At 32.2% G+C, this 13,712-nt stretch overlaps 1 protein-coding gene across 1 annotated transcript; it reads left to right on the top strand.

Annotated features, from left to right (window-relative positions):
- The first annotated feature begins 1,528 nt into the window (after positions 1-1,528).
- LOC129953556 (uncharacterized) lies at positions 1,529-2,312 on the top strand. Its single transcript, XM_056066796.1, has 2 exons — positions 1,529-2,081; positions 2,148-2,312. Exons 1-2 carry the CDS (start codon positions 1,896-1,898, stop codon positions 2,277-2,279), a joined length of 318 nt encoding a protein of 105 aa, XP_055922771.1. The 5' UTR covers positions 1,529-1,895; the 3' UTR covers positions 2,280-2,312.
- Positions 2,313-13,712: the final 11,400 nt, after the last annotated feature.

Here is a 13,712-nt window from a genome sequence, read left to right as displayed (position 1 = left end):
AACCTCCTCGGTCTCCGATATACGCCAGTTCCGATCCACGTACATAACAGGAGGTGTGTTCAATAATGAATTCTGACTTGTTGCTGCAACAAAACAAAAAGAAGCAAGGTTTTAAAAAAGTGTGCAAACTACAGGACTACGAAAGGTTAAATTAAAAAACAATGTTCTCCTTTTTTGTTTTGGATTTTGCTGACCATGAGCTAGGAGGAAGGAGGAATATCGTTTCGTTACGTTTCGTCGTTCTAAGTGGATGCAGCTGGTCCACGTTGAGCGCCAGAAATTGGTTAATTTGGACCGTGTGTCAGAGACAGAAGAGAGTGTGGTCTTGACTCAGACTCAGAACAGAAAAAAGACAACAACAATAACAAAAAAGAAATGCAAGACAAATGCTGATTAAAGGCGATTTTTATTCCATGAACATCCTTTCGCCTTTGCTGTGCATGGTTTGGTTATGGCTCTGTGGATAAGGATGCTAGTGTTTTTTGTCGTTGGGAAGGAGGGAAGTTTCGAGTTAGTTAGTTAGTTAAGACTTTCACTTCGTGCCACAACTTGCCTGTGAAAATAGCAACGACGAAGACCACGACGATGACGTCCGATGAGGACAAGGACGATACAAAATAAAACAAAAACACAAAAAGTGAACACCTCAATTTATTCTGGAATCCTTGTAAAGCCCTTTAATCCGTATTCATTCCGGCAATCTGGCAAAAGGCATTTATAATTTAAGATTGAGCTGATGTTGAACCTGCTGTGCTAAGGCAGAAAAAATAAAGGATGAGAGAAGGAAGGAAAAGGATACAATTTATACCCTCTAAGTAGTATAAATATCGGACTTGAGGAATAAAATGCTCCTCCCTAGTGTAAAAAATGTGCTCCGAGCATCAAAATTGCTCCTAAAGGAGGACAGCTATGACACTGGCTCGTTGGTGTAGTATCATGGGCAGTATGCATTGAGTGTCATGTGTGTGCTTGTGTGTGGAAAAAAAAGGTGGATGAAATTTGTGGGGATTGAAAATGTGATAGGAAATTTCGAATTGATAATGAATGAAAATGTAAGGAAAATGTAAGGAAAAAAAGTGTTGGTAGAAAACTATTGTTGGGACTGTAAGAATATACTTTTTGGGCATGGGAATAGGGATGGGAAAATTTCATGCATGTTAATTACAACAACTATACAGTAGTATAAATATCGGACTTGAGGAATAGAGCATTTGGGTAAAATGTATTTTGTTGTTGTAAATTGTGAATTTTGGTGTGAATTTAGTTTTCGTGACTGTGAATTGCGGTTAGTGATGTACCTACAAAATTTTTTTATGTTTTTAGCTTGAATATTGACGTGGAGGATGCGGTGTATGTACACTGTACAGTAGGATGCTAGAAAAAAGGGATTCTTGTATGGTTTGTAGGTAGATTTCATTAGAGTATGGGTATATGAGTTTTGTATGGTAATGAGATCATATTACATCAGTGGGAGTTCATTGACTTTAAGATGCATTGGTTGTTTGAAGGTTGATAGTAATTTATGAAAAACAATTTAAGAAATAATAGAAAGGAAACAAATATTTTATGTCGTTTATAATAATTGTGATTTATTAATCCATGAATTGTTAGTCGGTGGGAAGCCGAGCCATTTAACATATACATTGTCTCCATTACTTTTAAGTACTTTTTCCACGAGATAAATATGAGGGTATTTAGTCTTTTGTAATTCTTTTTCGTAAAAACATCCACTAATAGGTTGACCATTAAAATCTTCAAGGAGATATGTTGGCGGGTTGGTTAGGTTTACTTTTCTTATCATAAAAATTTCCGTTGTCCAATTTGGTGTGATTAAAACTAAATTCCTTCCACATTTTTTTCAGAAATTTCTGTATAAATAGCTGTTTCAGTTTAGGATGTATCTCATACCGTCGACGATGAATCTCAGAGAAGAACTTTTACAAGTTGAAGAGGAAGTTTTGTTCAAGCCTTGTAAAAAGGTTATTGAATTAAAACAAAATGAAAAATATCGTATTGGTAAACTGAAACGTTGTGTTACGAAATTTGGAGAACGAATTGTTGCTGATTTGGGCGAATTTCAGGTAATTTTCCATTTTTATTTCTTAAAACGTTTAAAAACGTAAATACTAAAGACTTTTTTCTTTCAGACTTTCTTCCCAATGCGATACAACAAATTGTCAGACGCTGCAATAACCGAAATCAATCGAGGTTCATTCAACTTTACCTATTTATGTCCGTTAGGACGAACTGCTAGTATTAAAATTGAAGAAGAACTGTAAATTATTAAATAAACCTTACATGTTCTGAGCATACATATTTTGTTTTTAATTGCCTCTTTTCATTTCATTTGCGTAAAAGTGTTTACTTTATGAGGGGGAGAGTTTGACAGGTTTCAACATGTTTACCTCTGGTTAATCAGCGAAAATAAATTAAACTGAATTCATACAAAATCAATAGTATTTAAATATACTTTTAAGGTTTTTATATTGGGCATGTAACAAGTTATTAAGGCGAGAAAAGCATATTACAGTTTCAAAATCTGTTTGCTAGCTAGAAAACCATAAAATACAAACTTAATAGCATTTTTTCTTAAAAAATCATAGATACTAAATTTATTGGGTCAAAGGATGGTCAGTAAATTTAAAAAGAATAAATTATAAACTATCTTCACGTATACCATCATCATGTAAACTTACTTTTTAAGTTATGAGGCCACTAGAAAATCAGAAATATAAATATTTTACCAAAAGTAATATGTGTCAATTTTTAAAGCATGATGAACATCAGAAAATCCTAGATGAATAAATTATGATGTATACTTATCTACAGTACATAGTCAGAGATTCATTAGAAAATAATAAAATACTAAATTTATGAGGTGTAGATTACTTACTAAAGGGAGTCTGATTATCAACTAACTCGGTTTTGATATTCAAGATGTTTGAGCTATATACAAAACTAGCTGATATATTCAAAATATTCTTATTCTTAAAGAATACCTCACCCCGGTACGACCCAAAAATCAATTCAATCATGAAGTCGTTTTTATGTGAAGTTTGCGGAAAATCGTTTTCCAAAAATTTTAATTTGAAAAGACATATGAAAATTCATACGTCTTTAAGGGAATCGGTTAACGGTGAAAATAAAAACTTTTGCTATGTGTGTGAAAAAAGTGTTAAAAAGGGGCAGTGGATTGATCATGCTAAAACCAATACTCATTCGGAATTGGTTAAGCAATTATTTGAGAAAATGGATGGCTCGAAAGAAGCTGCCCCTGCAAAAAGATTATGTGTGGTGTGTGATAAAAATGTGATCCCATGTCAATGGAATAACCATTTGAAGAGCAAGGCACATTTAAAAATGCAACAAGAACTTTTATTTGAAGACAGTTCTTTGGATCATGAAATCTTCCAAAACGGTGATTGCTCGACTCAAGCTGGACCAGCGAAAACGCGTTGCGAAATCTGCGAAAAAGATGTTATATTTTGTCAGTGGGATAATCACTTAAAAAGTATTGAACACATCAGTTTGATAGAGGCCATGTTTTCGAACGCAGAAGAAACTCAGAAGTCTGCAATAAAATATTGTGATGTGTGTGAGCTGAACATCAATGCAAGAGATTGGACAAACCATGTACGGCGAAATGTCCATAAGCGACTTGTTGCAGAACTCCTTTCTGATGACTTCCTGGTGCTGAAAAGTTGTTTCAATGGGAGAGTAGAAACTCTCATTTATAAAAACAAGAGTGAAGAAAACCTAAGTCCCCCTGAGTTTCTCAATGAAGCAGAGTCAGCAATTCTAGGAAAATTGAAAGATCACCTGGAAAAGTTGCAAAGTGTTAAGTTCAACTTAGAATTGTTTGCTGAGTATATTAAATTTACGTCGGAGGATGAAATGGAGCTAAGTCTTAAAAGTTTCAACACAAAAATGGAAATTGCACTTGAAGGCAGTGATATAATTTCTTCATATAGGAATATGATAGATGAAATTGACACGAAAATGCAAGAATTTCAAGAAAAAGACAGTGGATGGGCCTTGCTGCGGATATGTCACGTGGAAATAAACATAAATCAATACACACCAATCAAAGGTTCAAGACATATACCGTTGCCTAGTTTTCTTTCTAGAAAAAGAGCCTGTATAAACGTTCACAACACTGATGAGTATTGTTTCAAATGGGCCATCATCTCAGCACTTTTTAGCAAAGGAAAGAACAATACCCATAAACCTGAAACATACAAGATACGAGATATCAGTTCACGAACGATTTATAAAAATAACATCAGAATTGATTTCGCTGATCTGCAATTTCCTTTAAGACTTAGCGATATTTCTAAGTTTGAAACACTAAACCCTACTTTAAGCATCAATGTGTTTGGATTTGACGATGAGAAGAAGATAGTAGTAGGACCCTATTACATTACACCACAGGAGAAGAGAAATCACATCAATCTAATTCTCTTGCAAAACGAGGGAATTTCGCACTTTGTCTGGATTAAAAGCATATCAAGGTAAGCTTTATTGCAATTATAGATCTGATTATTACCTATTATTAAAACATATACATTTTTCTAATTTCTTTAAAATTTTTTATTTTTAGACTTGTTTCAACGCAGGCGAAAAACTACAGAGGAAAATCTTGGTTTTGCAACACGTGCTTGCTAAGATTTATATCTGAAGAAAAACTGATGACGCACAAGGACAACTGCTGTAAAATGGTGACAAAAATGCCCAACGACGATAAAAAGACTGTATCGTTTGAACATTTTGAGCGGAAGATGGACGTGCCTTTCACAATATATGCAGATTTCGAATGCATCCTCGAGGAAGTAGGATCCCCAGGTAATGCTAGTAGTAGTAGTAGTATTAGTAGTAGTTTAAATATTCAAAAACATATCCCATGCGCAGGTGCTTACTTTATAAAATCTTGTGATAGTTCTCTCAATAGATTTAAAATGTTTAAAGGCAGCAATTGTGTAAAAGATTTTGTTAGTTCTCTGATAAAAGATTGCTATGAATTACATAAAAGAAATTCTAAACCCATGCTACTTTTATCAGAAATTGATTTAGAATATCAAAGAAATTGTCCATTATGTCATATCTGCAACAAAGAGTTAGGAACAGATCGAGTTGCAGATCATTGTCATTATACAGGCAAATATAATGGCCCAGCGCATAATAAATGTAATTTGATTTACCAAAAACCTAAATTTTTCCCAATATTGTTCCATAATTTCACCGGGTATGATTCGCATTTACTTATCAAAGAACTTGCTTCATACAACGGAAATATTTCTTGCATTCCTCTTAATAAGGAGCGCTATATTTCTGTTTCAAAGACATTACATACGTTTGATAACAGAACTATAGAACTGAGATTTTTGGATTCTCTACGTTTTATGCCTTCTAGCATTGATTCCCTTACAAAAGACTTAACACCAAGTGATTTTAAATTAATAAGATCTAATTTTCCAATTGAAGAAGAGTTTAAGCTTCTGACAAGGAAAGGTGTATTTCCCTATGATCATGTAAAAACATGGGAGAGTTTAGAGGAAAAAACCCTTCCTCCTCAAGAGTGTTTTAAAAATAAATTGACTGGTGAAGCTTGCTCCGATAGCGAATACAATCATGCTAAAAAAGTATGGACAGTTTTTAAATGTCAGACTCTTTCAGATTATATGGAGTTATATTTAAAAACTGACGTTCTTCTACTAGCTGACATATTTGAAAATTTTAAAATTATTTGTAAAAGTATTTACGAACTTGATCCCTGTCATTATTACACAGCACCAGGGTTATCTTGGGATGCAATGCTTAGAAAAACCCATATAAAGCTGGATCTTATTCAAGACATTGAAATATATAATTTCATAAAGAAGGGTATTAGAGGAGGCATCTCTCAATGTTCACATCGCCACTCAGTTGCCAACAATAAATATATGCAAAACTATGATGAAACAAAAGATTCACAGTATTTGATGTATGTTGATGCCAACAATTTATATGGGTGGGCAATGTCTTGTCCTCTACCTTATTCATCTATTAAATGGGTTAATAATATTCAAAACATTGATTTAATGAATATTTCAGATGACTCGGAAGTCGGGTATATATATGAAGTAGACTTAGAATACCCAGATTCCTTGCATGAATGTCATAATGATTTACCATTTTGTGTGCAAAACAAAAAAGTAAATCAATCAAAGTTTTCGAAATTAATAGCAGATTTAACTCCAAAACAAAATTATGTTATACATTATAAAAATCTACAACAATGTATTAAAAATGGGTTAAAACTCATTCGTATACATAGAGTTTTACAGTTTAAACAATCTAGGTGGCTTCAAAAATATATTGATTTGAATAATCAACATCGCACCTTAGCTACGAGCGATTTTGAGAAAAATTTCTTTAAGTTAATGAACAATAGTGTTTTTGGGAAAACTATGGAAAACGTAGATAAAAGAAAAGATGTTAAGATTGTAACCTCTTGGGGGAGTCACAAAAAACGTCTAGGAGCTAGAGCTTTAATAGCAAAACCGAATTTCCATAGTTTAACTAAATTCACTGATGAAATGACGGCAATTCAAATGAAAAGAGTTAATACTTATTACGATAAGCCGTTGTACTTGGGATTTTGTGTGTTAGAGTTTTCTAAATGGAAAATGTATGACTTCCATTATAGCTATATGCAACCCAAATATGGTAATTGTTTAAAATTAAACTATATGGATACAGATTCATTTATATATACAATAAAAACTCACGATTTTTATAATGATATTCAACATGATATTGATTCATATTTCGATACTTCTGCATACTCAGTTGATAATCCCTATAATATTCCAATAAAAAATAAAAAAGTCTTGGGTATGATGAAAGATGAAAATTCTGGGAAGATAATGAAGGAATTTATTGGGTTAAGATCGAAAATGTATTCTTATTCTGTTGAAGAAACGGAAGTAAAAAAAGCTAAAGGCGTCAAGAAAATAGCATTGAATGATATAAATTTAGCCAGCTATAAGGATTGTTTGTATAACAAACGAATTTTTCATGGTGAAATGTTTGTTTTTCGATCTTTTGCTCACCAAATCTATACACAACAGCTAAATAAGATTGTTTTAAGTCATCTTGATGATAAGAGATATATAAGGGAAGATGGAGTAAGCACCTACGCATGGGGTCATTATCAAATGAATACACATTAAAAACAAAAAAGAAATATTGTTAATTTTAAGTAAATTATTTTTATTTATTAACCTATTTATATAAGAAAAAACAAAACAAAAAAATGTTAAGCTTAAGGAATTTTTAAAATAAAGAACATTAAAAAAAAAAAAAAAAAAAAAAATTGTTGCTTTTTATTTCACATTACATTTTTAGGAAAACTTTAGATTCTGGCTGCATACAAAATTATTAATTAAAAATACATTTTGCAGGGCACAGCATTTGCTATGTGATAAGCATCTTGTCTCACTTGGAAAAAGTCTTTTCAGTTCTTTGAAGTTGGGGCAGTTTATATTTTCAACATTTATTACTTCAACGTTTTCATTTAGTAATCGCTTTATCCATTGTAATTTTTCATCGCCTTTTACATAAACAATGTGATTTATAATATTATCTCGAAGAAATTCTTCCACTTTATTATATTTGGTGAATCCGCCATTCCAGTGCAAACCATGATGGTTTTGATATAGCCATTTTGCTTGTCTTTTTAATGTTGTTGGTAAATGCTTAAAGTCAAACGGAGGTGTTATAATGAAGTGCTGATGGCTACAGCCACGCAGAATAGCTATTTCCTTAACTATCAACTTGTCATTGGGACCTCTAAAACCTTGAATGTCAATGATGAATGCCATTGCTAGGGTTCGTGTGTTCTTGATTATAAGCTATATTGAACTAAATCTTTAAATATTTCGAGATACTAATTGACTCAGAGGATTGTAATTTATTATTCGATCATGCAGCATAAGGCAATACGCTGATGTATTTGGAGGTAGTTCTTTAGCTGTTTTAATTTCCAAACGAATATCAACTGGTCCAGTTTTCACTATTTCATTCTGATGTCTACAATCAATCACAAAAATCGGTGCTTGTGATTTAAAGAGAGTTCTTGTTAGCAATGGCTCTGCAACTGAACAATTATAATAATTTTTTCTAAACTCACAGTACATCTGATAAATAATACTAAAGTTGTTGTTTTTAAATGATATATTTTGGTCTTCGTATGGATAAACGTCAGAATTTAAATATGCCTTTACGTTGGTAACGTTACAATGATCAAAATAGGTAGGATTCTCTTTCAGTTGATTTCTCTTGTTAGTTTGTAACGCAACAATAATGTATCTAGGCTTTTCAACTTGTGAAGTGGTCTTAACATTCCAAATATGATGGTCACTTGTAGGTAGGACAGGATATTCATATAAATCCCAATTACGAAATGCAATTTTCATAGTGTCATTATCATTTATAGACTTGAATAGGTTCAATTTCAAAGAATCAGTAAGGTGAACATGCGGAACTTTCCATTGAACTTTGAGTAATGTTATCTTCGCTTGTTCATCTGCATCAGCTATTAGTGAATTTTCATCAGTACGAGAACGGGTTAGAATTAAGTCATGTCGAGCATTAGGAATTATTTTTTTGAAATCCTCTGCAAAACCCAAAAGTTTGTTTAGCGGCAAACAAAAATTAAAATATGGTCCATCTAAGTTTAATGAAGAATTTGGACACCAACCTCCATTATACAACATAACACTTTCATTTTGATTCAAAGAAATATAATTTTTTATAGAAGTTGTGATTCCAACATTACGATTACTATCTATTTCAATACCATTCAGTTCATATCGGATCTCATCAAAGAGAAATGCTATACAATTGTTTACAAGTTGTGTCTTTTTGACTTCCGATCCATCATTTTTCGATACAGTCCCCTCAACATAAATGTAACTTTCCGAAGGTAATATATTGAGATTTTGATGTTGCACACAGATGTGGATGATGTCATTTTTACCGAAGTTGTTTAAATACGGGGAATAGGAATGATATTCGTATTTTGAAATACTATCATCAAATGTTGGTTCTTGAAAAATATTCAGCATATCTTACTTTGTTAAATTGAATTTATTATTTTCTTTTCTTCAATGTGAATCCTAATGATAATAAAAACAATTGGTTTGCTTCTGTTAGCGTTTGTACTGTTGCTTTAGGAGTTGATGAAGCATTGATTATAGAGCCCGGTGAACCCTGTCTTTTATAGGAATTATTAGCATCAGATATAGTATTATAAATTATCATTTTTGGTGATTGAGGTGTAATCGTATCGTTATTAATTCACCTCGAAAGTTAATAAGGTTTCCGTCTTGATCTAACAAATTTATTGTTATTGAACTTATCTTCTTCACGTTCACTGGTAAATAAATAACATTTTTAGGAACCTCAATTATTTTATACCCTGGACTGACTTTGATTGAAAATTGATGAAGTATATGCGCAGATTGGTTATTTATAAATGTTCCGTCAATTAAGTTACACTCAACTCTCACCGTATTTACACGATTGATATCAACGTAAAGATCTGACTCATGCATTTGTTTTGCAACCAGTTTTCTGTTACTGAACCCCAGTAGTGAACCAATGGAATTAGGATGTGAAAAATCTATGTCTTCACTGCAGTATATTTCACATTTTAAAGTGTTGTTATTTGCTCTGATCTTTACGCTTGCCGTATTATTTTTTTTTAAAAGCCCTTCTTGAATAAAATTATTTATATCTTCAATTTCGTAAGAGCCAATAGGAAGTTTAATTACATCATTACCTAAATGAAATAAATTATTCATTACATCAACGTTAGGTATGGAGTTGTATGTTTGGAAATCCACTAATCCACAAACATAATTCGAGTCTAATACTATTGGTGGAAAGTACTCTGTTGTGAGAGTAGACTTGTTCCCGCTCAGTGTAAGTGTTATCGACATTATCAGTGGAAAAGAAATGAAACGAATTTTATAATGTATAGCTTATTTATTCTGATCAACAAGAAACTTCAAACATAAATGTCCACAATTAAATGTATTAAAACGCTGTAAACATTTATGATTGTAATAAATATTATTTCCATGCAAGTATCTTACTATTTCCTGAGGAGGTCTTAAATTACCAAAGCTATCAAAATATTGTACATTATTTTTATTTTTGTTATATGCTACCCAATGGGTACCGATCCCACTATTATCATCTAAATTTACGACTCCACTCTCTCTTTTAAATGGTTTGTTTGGCAATTCATCCCTCATAAAAACGCCTCGGAAATTTGGGATATAGTTTTTGCCAAAATGCGATATATCTATGTTAGTGAGAGGGCGGTTGGGTAGCATTTTTAATAGTTTTTTGATTCTTGCGGACTTAAAAATAACCCCAAACCAGTTTTATATGGCTTCAGATAAAGGCCCTTTCCTTGTTTAAGTTTTATTGTTTCCATAGCTTTATTGTGACGTCTATTTTCTTCCAATTGTTGTCTTCCGATCTTTGAATCGTTTATAGCTTTCGCCATTCCTGCAACACCACCGGTAAGAGAACCTACAGCTGATAACCCTGCTAAGATAGGTAGCAATGGTAAAAGTCCTCCAACTTTGGGAATTGGTATTACTCTAGGAAGTGTTATACTCCTACGTTTTTTCTTTATTATTTGTCTGGCTGCATGTAAAGCCGTTGTTGCTAATTTATTTGAGTCTTCAGTGTTCAGATTTTTTATTGCCGCTCTGGCTTCTTTTACCGCATTTTTGAATAGATTTGTTTTCTTAATCCTAGGGCACTGACGGACTTTCTTTGTTTTTGTTTTTGATGATATACCCATTCCAAGAGTAGATTTAGCCTTCATCATGCTCGTAACTAAAAGACTATTTATTTTTTCTGGTAGTGTTGAATCCTTAGCTCTAAACCTCTGCCAGGATTTCTCACCCAAAATTTTATCGGCTGTATGTCTATAATTCAAATTATTGCTTTTACTGTATGCAATATCGTGTTCTCGACAAGCTTCATCCAATTGGTTGATTCCACGGTCTCCTCTAGCAAGACGCTCTTTAAGTTTAGTTCCAGGTCCACAAAAATTATAAGATGGTAGATGTAACTCAAAAGGAAGTTTGTTTATTATTGAATTAACCAATCCGTTTCCCTGAACTGAATTATTCAAACTAACAGAGTGGGTCTTAAAATCAATCATTATATAACTGTTTTCTTAGACGCATGGAGCGATTATGAAATAATGTTTATAAAACACGGGGATTTATGTGTAAAAGCCTCATTCTACAAAATGAAGTTTGTAAGACAGCAAGAAGCTATTTCTGTACAAAACTTTGATGGAAATGTAAAACAAAAAAAGAAGCATGGAACATTATTTCCAAATAGTATTCGAGGAATAATTGTAGGCCCATCTAATTGTGGGAAAACAAACGTTATGTTAAGCATTCTTTTAGATGTCAATGGTTTAAAGTTTGAAAATATATACCTTTATTCAAAATCATTGCATCAACCAAAATATGCATATCTAAAAAAGGTTATAAAATCAATAAAAGAAATGCATTATTATGAATTTTCAAATAATTGTGAAGTTATGCTGCCTTCTAAGGCTAAACCCAATTCAGTTTTCATATTTGACGATGTAGCTTGTGAAAAACAAAATACCATAAGAGACTACTTTTGTATGGGTCGACATAGCGGTGTAGATAGCTTCTACTTATGCCAATCATATACACACATTCCAAAACATTTGATTCGAGATAACGCTAACTATATAATTCTTTTCAAGCAAGATGATCTTAATTTGAAACATATTTTTAATGATCATATTAATTCAGATATGACGTTCAAACAGTTTAAAGAGTTGTGTTCAGAATGCTGGAAAGAATTGTATGGGTTTTTAGTTATTGATAAAGATAGTTGCGTTAAAAATGGACGGTATAAAAAATCTTTTAAAGAAACAGTTATTTTATAAATTGATACAGTCGTGAAACTGCTTTTCATATTAATACACCTATCTTAATATTACCTGTATTATACTGCCTTGTATTGAACAGCCCCTGTATTGAACAGCCCTGTATTGAACAGCCCTGTATTGAACAGCCCTGTATTGAATAGCCCTGTATTGAACCGACCTGTATTGAACCGTCCTGTATTGAACCGTCCTGTATTGGACTACCCATTCTTCAGATCCTATTAGAAGTAATCTAACACTCTAAATAGCTATGGATACGAATATGAATACGCTTAAAAATCTTATAAATACACAGAAAGCTTTAAAGAAAAAGTATATGCTCCTCAAGACTGGAAAATTGATTAAAGATACTGAAATTGAAAACACGTTCAAAACAATTGTTGAACCCTTACAGAAAATCGCGAAAAATGTGAAAAATAATGAAAACATAAATGATGAATTTAAAGAAATAAAACCACCTACTGTAAAACGTCGTCTTCAATTTAAAAGTCCTATAGAAGAAGAAGATGAAAAAATTTCTCTAGAGAGAGATTTAAATTTATCATTAACGAATTCAATGTTAGCCGATGACGACTCTTCATTTAAAACACCTTCAAATAGCTTCAATGAAAGTACTCCGATTAATGAAGCCATACTTTCAAATTCAGATCATGATAAAATCTATGGTCCATACTTTGACGTTGAATCAAATTCAAACAAGTTAGGGAGATCAAATTTTCGAATTAATGATGAAAACAATATTGTAATTGATAAAGAAATTTTCCGTGGAACTGATGGTCTTCTCGAACTTGTTCTACATAAAAATCCACGAAAGAGTATTTATACTAGTGAAGATTTAAAGCAGTATCAGACAATACTACAAAAAACATGTGCACACATGAAAAATCATGATATGAATTCACAGGTTAAAGGTAATAGAGGACAAAAGTATAAGAAAATCATTAAACCTTTGGTCCAGGGTATGACACAAAATACACAAAAGAAAATTGGAAAAGCATACACAATTAATGCACCTGCAATGATCTACTCAACCAACCCTATTGATTTTGTGTATTGGGATGATCCAAATGAGCTTGTGGATAGGTTGAGACTTTTAATTGCTTCTGAAAAATCAGGGCATAACAACCATAAAAATGAAATAAATTCAATTGTGGAAGAGTTGCGTGAGCAAAATTTAATTTATTAGCAAAATGAGTGTTGACAAGTTCGGAAGAAGCACTAATAAATTTCAAAGAGTAATTGTTGGTCCTGCAGGACCTCCTGGTAATGGTTTTAAGCGAACTGAGAATGGTGACTTTGATATTGAAGGAAAACGTCTTCGCAACATAAAAAGTCCTACAACGCCCGATGAAGCAGTAAACAAAGCATACATAGATGATAAATTAGAAAATAAAGAAAAAATCTTAAGAGATTACATTGACATACAAAATTTGAATACAATTCGCTTGTTGGATGATCTTCGAAAGTATTTTCTTCTTCATATAGGAAAACTGAAAGAGAATCAAGAAGGTGAACCAAATATTTTCATATAAGAAATCATAGCTAACCGATCTTGGATTCAGTTTATTTGTAAATCAAAACGATAGCACATCATGTCGAATATAAACATATCTTTAATTTTAAATGAAATTATGAGTTTTTTAAGGGCTTATAAATATGATTTACTTGAAGAACATCATGATGAGATTATAAGTAATATTTCATATTTTAGTAA

Source organism: Eupeodes corollae, unplaced genomic scaffold (assembly GCF_945859685.1).
Source record: "Eupeodes corollae unplaced genomic scaffold, idEupCoro1.1 scaffold_560, whole genome shotgun sequence".
Lineage (NCBI taxonomy): Eukaryota > Metazoa > Arthropoda > Insecta > Diptera > Syrphidae > Eupeodes > Eupeodes corollae.
This window is presented reverse-complemented; position numbering and strand designations above follow the sequence as displayed.

What these genes read in the sequence shown, in the direction of transcription:
- LOC129953556 (XM_056066796.1), top strand. Translation starts at nt 1,896, where the DNA reads ATGTATCTCATACCGTCGACGATGAATCTCAGAGAAGAACTTTTACAA. An exon ending in CTGATTTGGGCGAATTTCAG is followed by an intron (nt 2,082 to 2,147) that starts GTAATTTTCCAT and finishes TTTTTCTTTCAG; the next exon opens with ACTTTCTTCCCAATGCGATA.